General features: G+C 36.2%; 2 protein-coding genes across 15 annotated transcripts in view; one reads left to right on the top strand and one right to left on the bottom strand.

The window, feature by feature from the left end:
• St7l (suppression of tumorigenicity 7 like) overlaps window positions 1-17,669 on the bottom strand; it is a 156,055-nt gene extending 138,386 nt beyond the window's left edge. For 4 of the 14 annotated variants that reach the window (XM_076863009.1, XM_076863010.1, XM_076863011.1 and 1 more), the window contains exons 1-3: window positions 16,554-16,808; window positions 13,710-13,792; window positions 8,920-9,082 (exon numbers count right to left, since the gene is read on the bottom strand). In XM_076863009.1, coding sequence (XP_076719124.1) covers window positions 8,920-9,082; window positions 13,710-13,792; window positions 16,554-16,761 — 454 coding nt within the window. In that variant the 5' untranslated portion in view covers window positions 16,762-16,808. The other 10 variants (XM_076863004.1, XM_076863003.1, XM_076863013.1 and 7 more) reach the window with 10 other exon arrangements.
• The window catches only part of Capza1 (capping actin protein of muscle Z-line subunit alpha 1), a 40,965-nt gene continuing 38,379 nt past the window's right edge, over window positions 16,850-19,435 (top strand). The window contains exon 1 of the mRNA XM_076863020.1: window positions 16,850-17,515. Within this exon, the coding sequence (XP_076719135.1) occupies window positions 17,477-17,515 (39 nt within the window). The 5' untranslated portion in view covers window positions 16,850-17,476. The remainder of the gene's footprint in view (window positions 17,516-19,435) is intronic.

Genomic DNA, 19,435 nt, shown 5'->3' with positions numbered 1-19,435 from the left:
AAAGATGAGTAGAAGATTGCCACATTCAAAGCAGAGGAAGTACCATAAAACTGTACATCATGTTTAGGCTAGAGCAGACGGTAGGGTGTAGGAGGAAGAGCTGAAATAAGGGTAGACTGAAGGAAATATGAAGGAACTTATATTCCATTTTGAAGAGTCTGAAGATGATATAAAATCAATCAACAAATATATGAAAAAAATGTTCATCATTGCTAGCAATTAGAGAAATGCAAATCAAAATCACTCTTAAGATTTCATCTCACTCCAGTCAGAATGGCAGCTATTATGAACACAAATAACAATAATTGTGGGCAAGGATGTGGGGGGAAAAGGTACACTCTTACACTGCTGGTGGGACTGCAAATTGGTGCAGCCAATATGGAAAGCAGTGTGAAGATTTCTTAGAAAATTGGGAATGGAACCACCATTTGACCTACCTATCTCTCTCTTTGGTCTATACCCAAAGGACTTAAAAACAGCATACTACAGGGACACGGCCACATCAATGTTTATAGCAGCACGATTCACAATAGCTAAACTGTGGAACTAACCTAGATGCCCTTCAATAGATGAATGGATAAAAAAAATGTGGCGTAGACACACAATGGAATATTACTCAGCAATAAGAGAGAATAAAATCATGGCATTTGCAGGTAAATGGATGGAGTTAGAGAAGATAATGCTAAGTGAAGTTAGCCAATCCCAAAAAAACAAATGCTGAATGTTTTCTCTGATATAAGGAGGCTGATTCATAGTAGGGTAGGGAAAGGAAGCATGGGAGGAATAGACAAACTCTAGATAGGGCAGAGAGAGGACAGAGAGAGGGGAGGGGAGGGGAGGGGGAAGGGGGTTAGAAATGATGGTGGAATGTGATGGACATTATTATCCAAAGTACATGTATGAAGACACGAATTGGTGTGAATGTACTTTGTATATGACCAGAGATATGAACAATATTGTGCTCTATATGTGTAATTTGAATTGTAACACATTCCGCTGTCATATCTAAATTTTAAAAATTAATAAAAAATAGGGCTGGGGATGTGGCTCAAGCGGTAGCGCGCTCGCCTGGCATGTGTGCGGCCCGGGTTCGATCCTCAGCACCACATACAAAAAGATGTTGTGTCCGCCGAAAACTAAAAAAAATAAATAATAAATATTTTAAAAAGAAAATTTATTTTAAAAAATTAATAAAAAATAAATTAGGGTCTAATAGAGAGGAAAAAAGGGAAAATAAAACTTTATTGAATTGTGGGGAAAAAAGTCTAGATATAATCTTGAGTCAGTGAGAAGCTATCAAAGGATTATAAGCAGAATAACAACACATATCAAAGCAGTTCTTAAAGTATGATTCATGGAAATGCAAAGTAACTGTTTTCATAGTAAATTCTGAGACATGATTTGCCTTTATGTTGACATGGACTCAGTTATATGACCCTGAGAATGAGGGCATCTTTAAATTTTGTGCCCTAGGCAACTCATTTATCTTACCATCCCGCTGCACAATTTAACTAATAGTATCAAGTTAATGTGGGTATAACCACTATACTTTTTTTATTTTGGTACTGGGAATTGAACCCAGGGGCTCTTAACCATGAGCCTGTCACATCTCCAGCCCTTTTTTATATTTTATTTAGAAAGAGAGTCTTGCTGAGTTACTTAGGTTCTTGCTAAGTTTCTGAGGCTGGTTTTTTTTTTTTTTAATTTATTTGTTCTTTTTAGTTATACATGACAGCAGAATATATTTGGACATACTATACATAACTAGAGTAGACATCCCATTTTTGTGGTTGTACATTATGTGGCATTACATTGGTCATACATTTAATGAACATAGGAAAGTTATCTCTTTCATTCTACTGTCTTTTCTATTTCCATTCCCCCTCCAATTCATTCTACTGTCTTTTCTATTTCCATCTCCCCTCCCTTCCCTTCATTCCCCTTTGTCTAAAATTCAATGAACTTCTATTCTTCCCTTCACTACTGTTAATGTTCTGCATATCAGAACATTCAGCTTTTGGTTTTCTGGAATTGGCTTATTTCACTTAGCATGATAGTCTCCAGTACCATCCGTTTACTGGCAAATGCCATAATTTCCTCCTCCTTTATGGCTGAGTAACAGTCCATTGTGTATATGTACCACATTTTCTTTATCCATTCATCTGTTGAAGGACACCTCCATAGTTTAGCCATTATGATGTGGCCACATCACTATAGTAAGCTGATTTTAAGTCCTTTGAGTATAAACCAAGGAGTGGGATAGCTGCGTCGAATGGTGGTTCCACTCCAAGTTTTCTGAGGAATCTCCAAACTGCTTTCCAGAGTGGTTGCACCAATTTGCAGTCCCACCAGCAAATGCATGGGTGTAACTTTCTCCCCACATCCTCACCAACATTTATTGTTACTTGTATTCTGACTGATAATCGCCATTCTGACAGGAATGAGATGAAATCTCAGTGTAGTTTTAATTTGAATTTCTCTAATTGCTAGAGATATTGAACATTTTTTCACATATTTGTAGACTGATCATATTTCTTCTATGAAATGTCTGTTCAATTCCTTTGCCCATTTATTGATTGGGTTATTATTTTTTTTTTTTTTTGGTGTTAAGTTTTTTGAGTTCTACTCTGTATAAGGTGTAGGTGGCAAAGATCTTCTCCCATTCTGTAAGCTTCTGTTCACATTTTTTATTGTTTTCTGTGCTGTGAAAAAGATTTTTAGTTTGACATCATCCCATTTATTGATTCTTGATTTTATTTCTTGCACTTTAAGGAGTCTTGTTGAGGAATTCAGTTCCTAAGCTGACATGATGGAGATTTGGGCCTACTTTTCCTTCTAGTAGGCTCAGGGTCTCTGTTCTAATGCCTAGGTCCTTGATTCACTTGGAGTTCTGTGCTGGGTGAGAGATAAGAGTTTAACTTCATTTTGCTACATACGAATTTCCAGTTTTCCCAGCATCATTTGTTTAAAAGGGTACCTTTTCTCCAATGTTTGTTCATGGTCCTTTTGACTAGTATGAGATAACCATATTTATGTGGGTTTGTCTCTGTGTCTTCTATGCTATACCATTGTTTTTCATGTCTGTTTTGGTGCCAATACTATACCGTTTTTGTTACTATAGCTCTGTAGTATTGGTGTTGTGATGTCACTTGCTTCCCTTTTCTCTCTGAGGATTGCTTTGTCTATTCTGGGTCTTTTACTTTTCCAAATGAATTTCATGACTGCTTTTTCTATTTCTATGAAGAACATTGTTGGAATTTTAATTGGACTTGCATTAAATCTGTATAGTGCTTTTGGTAGTATGGCCATTTTGACAATACTAATCTTGCCTATCCAAGAACATGGGAGATCTTTCCATTTTCTAAGGTCTTCTTCAATTCCTTTCTTTAGTGTTCTATAGTTTTCATTGCAGAGGTCTTTCACCTCTTAGATTGATTCCCAAATATTTTATTTTTTAAGGCTATCATGAATGGGATAGTTTTCCTAATTTCCTTCCAGTTGACCCATTGCTGAGGTATAGGAACACAATTGACTTATGGTTGTTAATTCTATATCCTGCTACTTTGTTGAATTAATTTATGAGTTCTAAAAGTTTTCTGGTGGAATTATTAGGGTCTTCTAAATATAGAGTCATGTCATGGGCAAATAGGGATAATTTCAGTTCTTCTTTTCCTATTTGTATCCCTTTAATTTCTTTCATCTAATTAATCTGGCTAAAGTTTCAAGGACTATGTTGAATCAAAGTGGTGAAAGAGGGCATCCTTGTCTTTTGTCAGTTTTTAGAAAGAATGTTTTCATTTTTTTTTCCATTTAAAATGATGTTGGCCTTGGGTTTAATGTATACAGCTTTTACGATGTTGAGGTATGTTCCTACTATCCCTAGTTATTCCAGTGTTTTCAGCTTGAATGGATGCTGTATTTTGTCAAATACTTTTTCTGCATCTGTTGAGATAATCATGTGATTCTTTTAAGTCTATTTATGTGATGAACTACTTTTTTTGATTTCTGTATGTTGAACCAACCTTGCATCCCTGGGATGAACCCCACTTGATCATGGTGCACTACCTATTCAATATGTTTTTGGATGTAATTTGCCATTATGTTATTAAGAATTTTTGCATCTATGTACTGAGGCTAGCCTTGAACTCACAATCCTCCTGCCTTAGCCTCCTGAGCCGGTAGGATTATAGGCATGTGGCACCTGGCAAACCATTATACTTTAGCATGAGTCAAGGCAGTGATGCCAAATTGTACTAACAGTCATTGAATTCTTCACCCCAAATCACTGTAGTATAAACAAGGCAATTTTTTTTCTCCCTGGTGCTATGAACCCAGGGCCTCATGCCTGCCAGGCAAGTACTCTTAACACTGAGAAGCATCCCCACTGGCAAATTTATTTCCTTCCTTCCCCTCCCCAACCTTCTCTTTTTAGTGCTGGGGACCCAAGGCAACTTTTTAAACATTATATCAGCTATGACTGTTAGCTCCAATAAAATCAATTATTTTGTAAGTTGAACTGGTCACTTTTGTCATATAATACTTTTACTTGAAAAATCCACAAGAAGATAAATTGGTGATTATTCAAATAGGTACCTAAAAGACATTTTCTTAAAAACGAAAAAGTGAGGATGTCAAACTCAAGGAAGAAAACTAACAGTATTGGCTGAGAAAGATAAAATTTTTCAAGTAACGTTAAAAGTTTGAAAAATCTGTATCTCCAACTGTGAGTTTGGTAATTTCACGATACTAAAGACTTTTTTGTAAGATTTGGTAGTGATATTAACAAATGTGATTTTTCTTATGTTATGTAATAAAATGTTTAACATTTAAAATAAGCATAACACAGAGAACAAGGATTTTCCAAATAACAAATGTGATATTTTAAAACTATGGCAAAAAGATCCATTCAAAATGAACAGATTTTAACAGCGAATGCAATGTTCAAATTCCATATTAAACTACAATTTTAGAAAGCACCCTTCAGCGAGTTTTGATGTAGTACCCAAAAAAAGAATATCCACAATTTTCTGAAACATCTATTAAAATACTCTCCCTCTTTCCAACTACATACCTGTGCGAGCCTAGATTTTCCTCATATGCTTTAATTAAAACATCACAACAGACAGTGCAGAAACATATGAAAACAAGCTGTCCTATATTAAGGTAGACATTAAAGAGATTTGAACAAACGTAAAACAATGCTAGTCTCCTGACTAAGCTTTTTCTTGTTTGGGGAAATATAATTTAATTTTCATAACATGTACATTAGTTAGCTTGGACTTCCATACTAAAACACCATAAATTATGTGGCTTAAACAACCCCTTTAGGGGTTGGTCTTTTTTGAAGGCAGTATCTTGCAGCTATGTAGTTTTATGGTACAGTCCTGCAGAATCCAAACAGTCTAATATCGTCCTTCATTTGGTTTTGTTTTGTCTCCATTAGTACAAACTGTCAATGCCTTTCTGGAATAAATCCACTTCTATTCCTGAATTCTGCTGATAGTTGATCAAGTCAAGTCCATGAGCTGGACATATTATCTCAAAAGGCTGTTCAGTCACGTCCTTGGAGTTCTTTTCAGAATAAGCTTTCTCATTTTTGACTATATAGATGGGCTGAGAATTTTCCAAATCTTCAAGTTCTGGTTCTGCTTCATTTTTTGCTTAGGAATTCCTTCTTGAATTCATCTCTCCTCTTTTACGTTTCACTATAAAGCAGGAGGAAATGAGCTACTCCATCAATACATTGTTTAGAAATATTCTCAGCTAAATATCCAATTTCACAGTGTCAAATTTTACCTTTCATAAAATGCTAAACACAGTTCAGTCAAATTCTTTTCTACTCTATAACAAGAATCACTTTTCTTCTGGTTTCCAATAACATGTTCCTCAATTTCTTCTAAGATATCACCAGAATTGCCCTGAATGTCCATATTTCTGGACATTCACCTAAAAACCCTTCTAGCCTCTGCCCATTACCCAGTTCCAAAGTCACTTATACATATTGATGTATTTGTTACAGTGGTACTATACTTCTTAGTACCAAAATATCAATTCAATTCAGAATGCCATAACAAAATATCATATACTAGGTAGCTTAAACAACAGAAATTGATTTTCTCATAATCTGGAGGCGGAAGTCCAAGACCAAGGTGCTAGTATGGTTGGATTCTGGTAATGATTCTCTTCCTAGCTTGCAGACAGTAGCATTCTTGCTCTGCTCTTGTGTGGTGGACACCATCCTATCTTGTAAGGCTGACAATCTTACCAGATTAAGAATCCACCCTTATTTAATCTTAATTACTTCCTAAAAGTCCTATCTCCAAATACTATTACATTGGAAGTTGGAGTTTCAACCTATGAATTTTGAGAACACAATGCAGTCTATAGAAATATGTAATGGCTTTATTGTCACTTTTTAAATTTAATAATTTTTGAAATTTATGCTTAATTTCTAGTCTGACAATAATGATGAATACAATAAAAAAGTACAAACTACTTAAGATGTTCAGTAATTTGTGTTAAAATTCCTAAGTCCAATAAGTTTGAGAACCATTATTTTTTTAAAGAGAGAAAGAGAGAGAGAGAGAAAGAGAGAGAGAATTTTAATATTTATTTTTTAGTTACTGGCGGACACAACATCTTTGTTTGTATGTGGTGCTGAGGATCGAACCTGGGCCGCACACATTCCAGGCGAGCACGCTACCGCTTGAGCCACATCCCCAGCCTAAGAACCATTTTTTAATACAGTAAATGGAGAGAATGTACTAGAAGTATTAGAGGAAGAAAAATCATTTAGGACACTGTAGCAATAGCCTCAGAAAGAGATATCAAAGGCCTGAATACCATATAGCAAATGTTGAAATCAAAGAAGGTAGGATGGAGCAAAGATAATTTTTGAGGGTAAATCAATATAATTTGAGGGTCAATTGTTTGGAGAATAAAAGGGAAATAAAAGAGATATAAACAAATAAAGATTTCTAGTGTAGAAGTTAGATATCATTAATAGATTGTGAGATTATAAAAGGAAAACTAATAGAAGAAGGTAATTAGTTTCATTTTGAACAGAGTAAGTTCAAGGTGCTTAGGATCATCAAAAGTGGAGATGTCTAGCAAGAGTCAGAAATGTGGCTCTGGAACTTAAAACTTGTGAGTAGACATTTAAAATTGCTTCTCCCAGTATATATGTCTATGGAAGATAATAATAGTATAGAATGAAATGAAGTTACCCTGAGAGACTTGGACTCATTTTTGAGGTCCAATTCAAACCTGTTCTCAGTAAAACATTTTGTGGCGCTAAAACTAACTGAACACTTACTACTCCTTTTTTCTATCACTACAGTATTATATACATACCTGATAAAAGCAGCTAACCATAATTTTTTGTTGTCAACTTATTTGTAAGTCTATATCTCCTACCAACTTGGGATGTTTTTAAGGTTATCTTCATTATCATTTTGAATGATTTGGTCAGTCTTACAATAAAGAATAAAATCACATTATGTATTATTGTTATAATTATTCATATACTGAACTTTGAGCTTTTTTGGGACAGATCTATATATATATCATATTCATTTTAATCTACACTGCTCTTAGGATTATTTTATAAAAGGAGAGAAAAGAGACAGTTAAGAAAATCATCATTATTCCTTCCTGAACTCCCAAATGGCTACCAACCCCACCTCTACTCATCTTGGTCTTCACCTGACCAAATCTTAAAAAATGCCAGGATCTGTACTCAGTATTTTCTACTAAACTGACATAACTAGTGACTGGGTTTATTGAACAAATGAGACATTATAGGAATTTTAGAGAATTAATTCATTTCTTAAAATTATCATTATTACTATACCAAATGAGAATAATCCAAAAATATCATTTTTATTTGGCTTTGAAAACTTTACTTTCCTAATTATATATCATTAATAATACTTGATTTCCATTACTGGACACATAGAGAGGAACTATCCACAATTCAAGTATGACAACGAACTATTCAAACATGAGGAACTAAACTTTGATGCCTCTGTAAGAAAACTGAAGAGAAAAAGTATTTTTCCCACTTTGCTCTCTTGGTAGAGATGGTAAATTCCTAGATTTTTCATTTGGCAAATAATAATATCCCCTGATTATTTGCTGTGTATATACACACCAAGAAAAAGATTATAATTTCTAGTCTCCCTTATGACTAGTGGTGGCCATTTAACAAAGCTCTGATGAGTAGAAAGTAAGTGGAAATAATATATAATGCTTCTGGGAAGTATCCTTGCCTGCCATGAGATGGATGAGGGAAATAGTGTCCATCTCCTGGCCTTTTCTCCTTCCTGCTGAATGCTTCATTGATATGATGACTAAAGCCAGAGAAAGTACATTGGACCACAAAGTAAAAACTGCATTTAAAGATGGCAGACTAACAAAATTGAAGGGATCTGATTTCTGATGATCACTGCTCTCCCCACTAGTCATGGATCACCTTTATTTACTTGAAAGATAAAGTTCTCTTTATTTTGTCTATTTGGTGGCTGTAACAAAATACCATAAACTATATAGCTTATAAACAACAGAAATTCATGTCTCACAGTTTTGGAGGTTGGGAAATTCATGATCTAGGTGCTGGCAAACTTAGTAGCATCTGGTGAGGATTCACCTTCTGGTTACGCTTTGTCCTCACAAGGTGGTAAGGGCAAATGGCTCTCTAGAGTCTCCTTCATAATACTATTCATGAGGATCCCACCCTCATGGTATGATAACCTCTCAAAAGTCCCATCTCCTAACATTATCACATTGATGATTAGGTTTCAACATATGAATTTACCAGAGTCATACAAACATTCTCAGCACACGGTTGTTTTTCTATCTCCCAAAGCCAAACTCAGTCTTAACTATTCAGCTGTGAAAACATATTAAAAAACTAGTTACCCGATAAATTCTGTCTGCTTGTTTCACTTTGGCTGTTGCTTGAAGAAGGACCTGACTCTGAAATGCTGCTTTCTGTTCCTCCCATCAGTGGTCGCAAATGGCTTATAGATACTTGCTCAATAAAAGATGTGCCATGCTTATGGAAGTACCACCATTCAAAAATCTATGACAAAGAAAAAACATCTTTTACTTAAAATAGAACTGATCAGCAGATATATAAGCTCAAATTAAAACATTCTCTCAAGATGTTCCTGTTCAATTCAACATTTTAAATGCATTTACTCCCCTCACCCTCAAGAAAACAAACCTAAGATTTCCCCAAAAGCAGATGCCATATGAAAGTAAAATACCATTTTTATAGTTTTTTAAAACGTTTTTATTTATTTATTTATTTTAAATTTATATATAACAGCAGAATGCATTAGAACTCTTATTACTTGAGCTCCATTTTAACAAGCTTAGGCAAAACATTGCAATAAAGCATTAAGAACAATAAACTTTTAATTTATAAATTATTTAACTGTTTGCTATGCATGCTGTTGTATGCCTATAATCTCAGTGACTTGAGAGACTGAGGTAGGAGGATGGCAAGTTCAAGGCCAGGCCAGTCTCAGATATTGAGGCCCTCAACAACTTAGCAAGACTCTGTCTCAAAATAAATAAATAAAAGGACTGAGAATGTAGCTCAGCACCCGGGGTTCAATGCCTAGTACCAAAAAAAAAAAAAAAAAAAAAAAGGAACCAACCAAAAGAAGCTCTCTATGAATTAGTAGACGTTTTCATATTTGGATATTCCAACCTCCACAACTCCCTATGTCTGGTTCTTTGTGTTTCATCTTAAATTACAATTTCTCAGGGAACTTAGTTCCTGATTCCACAAAATAGAATAGGTAGTTGTGATTCCACTAGAGCTTATTTTCCTTTCATAGTAATCTTTTCTCTCTTCACTTACGATGATTGTGCTATTCCTCAAGCCTCTAAGCAGACTTTTTTTTTTTTTTTTTTTTTTTTTTTTTGCATACAGCCCTTCCTCACTGCCCTCAGGTCTTTACTAAAACAAAAAACAAGCAAGCAAACCAAAAAAAAAAAAGGAAAAGAAACAAAACAACCATTCAGTGAGGCTTTTCCTTGCTAACCTAGTTAAAATTTCAACTTTCTTCCCACATTTTATATGTCCTTTTCTGCTTCATTTTTTCCCCTTACCACTTATCACTGAGAATAAGAACATGCAAGGAAAAAAAAGAGTAAGAACATGCTATTTATTTTACTTCTTTATCTTTTATTATATATCCCCATAGTATAACGTGTGCTCTATGAGGACAAGGATTTTTTTCTGTTTTATGCACTGCTATAAGCCCAGTGCCTTGAAACAGTGACACTCAGTGGGCACTCAATAAAAATTGTCAAATGAATCAATATCAATAATCACCTTCTAGACCAAATTCCAAGAGGCCAGAATCTGTCTGCTTACCATGGTATACTCAACATCTAGAAGGGATGTCTGTATATAAAAGGCTCTCTACATATTTGTTACATTAATAAATCAGGGGCTTTCAGTTGAATAACTAGTTTTCTATGTTTCAACTATAAAGTTACTTCAATATCTTCCTCCTATAATTTATGGAGCATGTCCCTTAAAAAGGTAACCAACAGGGGCTGGGTTGTGGCTCAGTGGTAGAGCGCTTGCCTAATAAATGTGAGGCACTAGGTTTGAACCTCAGTACCACATAAAAATAAGTAAATAAATAAATAGAGGGATTGTGTTCATCTACAACTAAACATATTTAAAAAAAAGAAAGTTAAACAACAGCTAGGTGTAGTGGTACATGCTTATAATTCCATCGATTCAGGAGGATGAGGCAAGAGGATCACAAGTTCAAGCCCAGCCTCAGCAACTTAGCAAGACCCTATCTCAAATAAAAAAGCTTTTAATCCCAGCAGCTCAAGAGGATGAAGCAGGAGGATAGCAAGTTCAAAGCCAGCCTCAGCAACTTAGACCCTAAGCAACTTAGTGAGACCCTGTCCCAAAATAAAAAATAAAAAGGGCTAGAATTGTGGCTCAGGGCTTGACTACTCTGGGTTCAATCCTCAGCAAATCTCCTTCAAAAAAGTTAACAGACTATTCTCCTGCTAAATGTAATGGAGAAATATATTACCTCATTTAAAGAATAAACAAACACATCTACAAATGCCTAAAAGATTATAATATTTTTTTTAAAATTACTAACCACAGAGTATCTCTCTCTCTCTCTCTCTCTCTCTCACACACACACACACACACACACACACACACACACACCAGTGTTCAAATCTGTAGGAATGTTGATTTTTGCCTTAGTAAATAATAAAGCAGCTACTTATATGCCTAAACTATGCAGTTGTTTTGTACTATATTGTAGCCCACTGACTAAATGCTACAATATTTAAAGGAAAGTGCTAGAAAATCAAATTGCTCCTTTTTTTTTCTATTATGCCACTAATGTTTTATGCTCAACCTAAAATGGCTTTCCTTTCTGCTTACTCTTACTAGTTAACAAGGAGTTAATTCCCACCAAATGTGGTCATGGATGGTTTGGCTTATACCATATATTTTACTAAGATGTGGGATGAAACTTACAGAAGAAACAATCAGAAGAAATTACACAAGCAGAAACTGTTTATGTGACAGAAAAGACAAGATTTATGTTGGATAAATCTTGGATTTAAAAATTGGATAAATGCCATCAAGAACTAAAATCACAAGGGGAACAAAAATAAACTGTTCTTCACTATAGCATTTTTATGAATAAATATGAATTCGAAGTTTTCTGAACTTTTAGAACAACTTTTTAACACAAATAAACAACGATAATAATAATTGTTAACATTTATCAAAAGTTTTCCATGAGCCAAGCATTTTACCAAGTCCTTTATAATACATTATGTCATTTAATTCTCATAATAACTAATTATAGAAATGAGGACACAAATTCCAAATTCAAACAACTAGCTCTAGTTACCAGCACTGGGGAGTAAGCAGAAGTGAGTTTCTTATTCAGGTCTTTCTTACTTCAGAGCTTCTAACCATTACATTCAATGGCTTCCCAAATATATCTCAGTGTACATGTAAATGTATGTATATATGTAAATGTATGTGTATATGTAAGTCCAGATAGTAAGAGAAATTATATACACAACAACCTTTGCTAATAATAATAATTTAAAAAACTATCAATACTGCAAGGGTAATGACATAGTTTAGTCTTTAAAATGTTACTTGAATTTCCTATTTCAAAAAGAGTAACAACAAATTTTTAAATGGTTTTAGACATCATATTTCTATGAATTAGATATATAAGATATCCCCTCTTTTAAATATGAAGGAACGAGAAATTTTATAGTTTGTGTGACTTTCCCAGAGTTATCAGCTAGTTGATACTCAAAATCAGATCCTGTTCCGAAATCAATGCTTTTTCCCCATATCAGCCATTTAAAGACAGTTTATTTCTGCTAGGCATGGTGGCACATGCCTGTAATCCAATGACAGAAGGATTGTAAGTTTGAGGCCAATCTCAGCAATTAGAGTGACCCTGTCTAAAAATAAAAAATAAAAAGAGCTGGGAATATAGCTCAGCCCACAGATTTGATACTGCCTTAATACCACCAAAAAAGAAAAGATAGCTTATTTTCTTATTTTAGATTTCACATGTATTCTATTAACTAAATATGCTAGAATATGACTAAATATGCTTTAACTATGAGTGGATCTTATCAACCAATAAATTGTGACTTATATTACCATATATTTTTTTCTCCTGAATTCAAATTTTTCTAAACCAAGAGAAAAATTCATTTTTTGTCTAACATTTACTTTAAAAAAATAGTGTCAGTCCCTATTTTTAAATCCAATACAAATGATATAATTTCTACTAAAGCTGGAGAGCACCACCTACAGATAAGAAAAAGAATACAAAAATCCATGGGCCACATATGATATAATACTTAAAAGATTTTTATTTGTAGCAGTAGTTTTCCAAAATGTATATTAGAAAACACTAAATTCAGTGTATATTATAAAATTTAAAAATATATTTTTAAATTAAAAATGATACCTTGTTAAAGGAAAAGTTGAATCAAAGTAAAACACGTTTCTAACTAGGGCACTTCCCAGAATAATAGCCAAAATTCATTAAATACTTATTGAGTCAACTACCATGGTTACAAGTTTTATATATTCATCTCATTTCTCATAATCTCGTGAATACCATTATTTTCCCATTTACAGATAAAAACCTGGGGATTGTAAAAAGTATAGGCTGAATTCTAGACACATAAATTTTACTTAAGTTGTTAATATTAAAATATTGAAAGATTTTATATAAAGTCTGTATATCCAGTTTCTCTTAAAATCATTTATAAAACCGGAAGATGTACTAGTCATAAGTCTACATGACAACAATTATCTTCAGTTCCTTTTAGAAGGAATATGCACTTTGCAAGTTCCCAGTCCTCAAAGTAAATAAGGAATTTCTTACACTCTGCTGATTTCATTCATTTTTTATTACTAATCTGGGTCCTTGAGACATTAAATTTGTAACCCATCCCAACACTTCCTGACTACAGTACAAATGTCTCTAATATGCAATAAATACTGTCAATCTCCAAACCTGTTTGACTAGGTAACTTTAAGTTACTAGGTACCAAACACATTTTTGAAATGCTAATATGTAAGTACTTGCAATTATTATAACCATATAAAAGATCTTTAGCTACATATCAAAACATGAATGGAAAAAATAAAAAGTACTTACAAATATTAGTCCTGATATCAAAGAAGATGTCCCTGTAAGTGCCACATAGAATTTGGGTGTCAATGAATTTAAAAATCCTGTCACTGTTAAAAGAAAAAACATAAAAGTTAAACACACACACAAATTTAAGTACTTAAAGTTACAAATATGCAGGTGTCTTTGAGTGGAGGGACAAATGGAGTACAGATACTCCTGATTTACAATGAGGTTGTGTCGTAATGAACTCACTATAAATTGAAAATATTGTTAAGTCCATAATACATGTGATTTGACTAGTCTTTCAAAGACCATAGCTTAGCAACACAGTACACTATGGAGTATTGGTCGTTTATCCTCTAGACTGATTGCCTTAATAGGAGAGCAGCTCGCTGTTGGTGCCCAGCATTGAAAAGAGCATATTCTTAACCGAGGAAAAGATCAAAATTCAAAATTTCTACTAAATCCTTATGGGCACCATTGTAAAGTTGAAAAATCCTAAGTCCAACCATCTAAGTCAGAAGCTATTTTAATATATAGTATGAAATTCATTTGAAGAAGTTGTAGTTTTTAAAATCACCACTATAAATTCCCATCCTATCACATATTTAAAAAAAATACATTCTCACATATAAAGCTAGGATTTCATACTGTTCATTAGTTAAAAAAGAAAAAAATCAAAATAAGGCTTAGCATGTACAAGGCCCTAGGTACAATCTTTAGTACTAAAAACAAAACAAAACCCAAAATGCTTTTAAGAATGACTCATACTTAGCCAGGCATGATGACACTTGCCTGTGATCCCAGTGACTCAGGAGGCTAAGAAAGGAGGATCCAATTTTCAGGTCAACCTAAGCAACTTAATGATACCACGTCTCAAAATAAATATAATAAAAAGCGTTGGGGATATAGCTCCAACAGTGTAAAATGTTCCTGGGTTAGATCCCCAATACCAAAAAAAAAAAAAAAAAAAAAAAAAGGATTCAAAGCATATTTCAGCGTATTTAATCACTAGTACATATATGAAATCTAAATAAGAAAACAAGCTTTTTTGGGGGGGTGGGGCAAATTACGAATTGAACCCAGGAGCACTCTACCACTGAGTTTTTGTTGTCATTGTTGTTTCGATTTTTCTTTAACCACTGAGTTTTTGTTTTGTTTCTTAATACTTAAAAGACTTTTAAGTACTTTTTCTTTCTTTTTTTTTTTTTTTAATACCAGAGATTGAACTGGTAGGAGCACCCGACTACTGAGCCACATCCCCAGCCCTATTTTGTATTTCATTTAGAGATAGGGTCTCACTGAATTGCTTAGCACCTTGCCCTTGTTGAGGCAGGCTTTGAACTCCTGTCTCAGCCTCCGGAGCCACTGGGATTACAGGTGTGTGCCATCTGTACCCAGCTTAACCACTGTACTTTTAAGTCATAATTTACACTAGACCTTTTGCAAATCTGTAAGAAGATAAATACACACTTTCACAAAGGAAGTTTTAAACCACTCCCTAATTACTTTGGTTAGATATGAAGCAGTGTTTCAAATTAGAGGGAAAGATCCAGTGTGCTTCTGGTTAATTAAATCAGCAAGAAAGGCAAAATAGCTTAGGAAGAGAAGTAACAAACTAAGAGCTCTCTGCACCTGACTTACAGAATTCCTGATTCAAATTCTTCAATTCAAATAACTGTCTCAAATACTTTGTTTTCTTTTTTGTATATATCTTTTTGTGTTTTAAAATAAAAATCTGTAATAGTGAATTACTCTCATCTAAATGATATATTTAGTTAATACGTAGAAAAATAAAGGATAAACACAATGAAAAACCTTTCACTGAGCAAACTACCATTAAACACTTGATACACCTGTTACAGATGCCAAATTAGCTCTGTAGCTTATTTTGCAATCAATTAGATCTGAATTTATATCATACTGATCTTCTAAAATATCCAAAATATTTCAGAACATTATCTCACAAAAGAGACATTTGCCTTCTTTCACTATAGAAAAAATTAACCATTATACTGACAAAGTAATAACTTAATAGAATTCTTCCATCTTGTTCTGAGTTTGCTACTCAGAACACGAATAAAAGAAATGTTGTAATAACATGGTAAGATGCCCTGGGCCCCATCCACTTCGTCCTGTTTACAGTGAAAGAATAGTTATTTGTAGAATCCATGGGGATCAACGCTTCTTACATGTCCTTGTACCTTAGTAGAAAGGAGCCCAGGCACCAAGAACAGTGGAAACAGGCTGCTAAATAACAAGCACAGTACAAATGTTGAAAGAACCAAACAAACCCATTACTGTCTGTGGAGCTCACTTTCTTCTTCCTTTACTGATCTGTTTTACTACTCAAAGCCTTTAAGAAAAAAAGAGAAAACACTACGAAAACTATTTCTTAACAGATCGACTTTAAAACAAAAGAATGGTAGACTAAGACCGTGGCATTTCCTGAGATCTCTGTATTACAGATATGTATGCCTTTGTTGTCTGGCTGTGGGTCCCTCTTAGCTGGGCAGCTGGAGACTCAAAGGAACGATTTTCAAGGAACTACAAATGGTGATAGTGTATATAAATTCTGTATCCAAGTCTGAGAGTCGTGCTATCTTCTGTCCTACCACCTAAAACCTTACAGCTTGTCAGGTGGTTTTTCCTCGGGTAAACGAGGACAGGAGAGGGCGGATCTTAAGACGCCTAGGGAGGAGTCGGTAGCTGCAACTCAGGTTTGACAATCAGCTGCGGGGTTATGGCCCAGGAGAAACTGAACCCACTGGATCCAGCAACCCAGTCTCCTCCTATCTGCCCTTTGGCGTTGGCCCCAGACACCTCTCCTGGGTCCCCGCCCGTCCCCGGGAGGTCTGGGCCTCTCACCCGCTGCCAAGTTCTCACACAGCCTCAGGGGTACCCTCAGAGCGTATAGCAGCCCCAGCCCCGCCACGAACCACAACGAGGCCCCTGTCCCCGCCAGCCCGGCCCGCAGCCGCTCCCTCCAGCCCAGCGGCGGGCTCAGGCCGGGAGCAGGTGCAGGAGGAAATGCCGCAGCAGTCGCGGCTTCACCCCAGCCGTCCCCGTCCGCCATCTTGCCGCTCCCGCAGGCGCCGGGAGCTGGGAGGGGAGAAGGGCAGGAAACCGAGCGTCGGGAATCCTGGGATAGTGGAGGACCTGAAGTTGGTCTGGCTAGAGGCTGAGTCCTGGGAACTGGACCTAGAAGATCTGGAAGGTGGCGGGCAGGACCCAATACTGGGCCTAACTTTTCTTTGGAGGGGGTTGGGGGGGAAGGGCCGATAGTGGCACCTATTCTGGAGGAACTGAACTAAGATGTCACGCTGGAGTGGTTTTGCTTCCAAATGAGATGAGGGTCACCTTTCACCCTATTCCCGGGGTTGGAAAAGCCACCGGTCTTTTCAAGGGCCGACCAGCTCTTAGCGCTTTGGATTCGGCTGCCATGGAGATCACCAGTACAGAAAAATTTAAAGGAGTCACAAGTGCTCCTTAGTCGGAAGGAGCCCAGGCACCAAGAACAGTGGAAACAGGCTGCCAGCATCCATTAGATGAATGGGGAACGGCTATAACTCAGAGAGAAAGATAATAGACTTCAAACCCCTGAAGGCAAAGCCGACTTCCTGGGGCACAGGCGCTCGAGGCCGTCACCCCCGGCGCGTAGCTGATATGGCGCCCTCTCGCTCGGCGTTTCCGGGCGGGTCCTTCCGACGGCCCCTGCGGTGATTCCATCACTCAGCTTCCTTCCCGGCCTGCCTCGCGCCCGCGGCCGGGCTGGGCCAGAGCAGCCCAAGATGGCCGACTTCGAGGATCGGGTGTCGGATGAGGAGAAGGTAAGGGGTCCGCCTCTCTCTCTTACCTCCTCCCCCGACTGGGAACAGGGGCCCGACCCGGCTGCGGTGGGAAGCCTGGCTGTATCCCCAGGAAAAAGAAGGTTCTTTTCCGGTGCTGGCATGCGCTCTCTGCAGTCGGGACGCTTTCCTGTTAAGGGGCTTTCCTCTGCCTCACGGTGTCCCCAGTTCCCCATTCCTTCACTCTCTTCTCTTCCTCCCGGACCTGGGGCACAGCCCAGTGACCTTCCTGTATGAGAAGAGACTTCCCTTATTGAACTATGACTGTGGACTCTTTTCTGTAATTTTGAGAGTGGGCGATGGTGATGTCGCGATGCATTAAGCAGCAGTTATTTCACCGCCTCAGGCTGTCGGAGCTCACCCCATCCCCCCATTTTTTGATGTGTTTGGGGCTAGTTTAGGGCGAGTCACTTCCTGGTCAGGGTGGACTCTTAACTTCCCTTTTGCTCCTCCTTCCTCAGGAAGTGATTTTGCTGTCATAACTTCTCTACTGGGAGAGGTCCCCAAGTATTGTCCCTCTCACTACACATGCACTTATTTTCTCCTGTACTGTCGGCTGAACGAATTACCTACAATAAATGTGTAAGCCTCTGGGCATTGACTTCAGAATTTGAGCACCACTTTTCTCTGCAGATGCTCCCATGATTGTTTGCATGTGCCTACGGCCCCCTAAGTGACTCTCTCCCTTGCATCTTGCATCCTCTTAACGATAATTTATTTAAAAATAGTTCTCAGCTTCTTGTTAACCAATCCAGAATAACCAGTGAATTTTTTTTTAAAACTCCAGAAAGGTTTTACGTAGTGCATAAACCTTATGTTAACACAATCAAGTCTGGACAAAGCATCCTGCCTTCTTTGATGCCCCATGGTGGTGTCTTAGGTTATTGTTGGATTTGTCAGTGTGCAATTTATATACTTTTTTGTTTAAAAGTGTCTTTAAGTACAAGAGCAGGACCCAAGTGAGGTAGAATAACTATTTTACTGACAACTGCACACATTTTTTTAAAAGTTTGTCAGGGTTTTTTACTAAATACAGCATTTTAAGGCTTGTAGAAATTAGAATATTCTCACCAGATAACTCCTTATAGAACAAGAATTGTGTCTTTTGTTTCCAACAGTGACTGTTAGTTCCAAGTGTGCACCCCTGAGTGTTCTGTAAGTCTAGCCAGGTTTATCTTATTATTAATATTATTTAGATAGAGATTGGAGAGAAGAGGGGAACTCTTTATGACCTGGGAGTCCTCTCTACAGAATAATTTGATATATCTACATATGGCTTGCCATTTTGAAATGCCAAAGAAGGTACTCAACACTTAAAAGCAATTGAACGACACTTTATCATTAGTTTTTCTTTTATTGGAAATTTATTCTCATAAGTGTTAAAGGTTTAGAGAAAAAACAATGCTGGAAAGAAAACAATAATATTTATTGTAAGGCAAATAGTTAATGGTGCATATAAATTTTAATTATATGAAAATTCTGTAATAAAATATTTGGTGGCTCAACTGATGGTCCATTTATTTTAAGCAAAAAATTGTTACAAAAGATTTTAGGAGGAATTTAGGTAAAAATAAACGTTGAGGTTTATTGTGTTGAAGTGATAACATTTAGCCATGTTGGATTTTTGTCTTTGCCATTGGGCTGCAATGCCTTTTTAATTAAACTTGGAAAAATATGTATGTATTTCAATGGGCAAATTAAAATGTCTTTGGATATTAAGTGTGTTAATCAATAACATTAATCGCCTAGATTTTATAACAAATCCAGGACCAGTTTCCTCTTCTAGTGTACTTCTTTTGTTTCTTAATTTTAATAATGGCATAATAAGCAAACCATAATTGGTAAATATGCCAAAAAGTATTGTTGAATTTCATTCATATTTAGTAAATTTGTTTGGTGGAG

Source organism: Callospermophilus lateralis, chromosome 7 (genome assembly GCF_048772815.1).
Source record: "Callospermophilus lateralis isolate mCalLat2 chromosome 7, mCalLat2.hap1, whole genome shotgun sequence".
Classification (NCBI taxonomy): domain Eukaryota; kingdom Metazoa; phylum Chordata; class Mammalia; order Rodentia; family Sciuridae; genus Callospermophilus; species Callospermophilus lateralis.
Note: the sequence above shows the minus strand (reverse complement) of the source record. Positions and strands in the feature narration are given on the sequence as shown.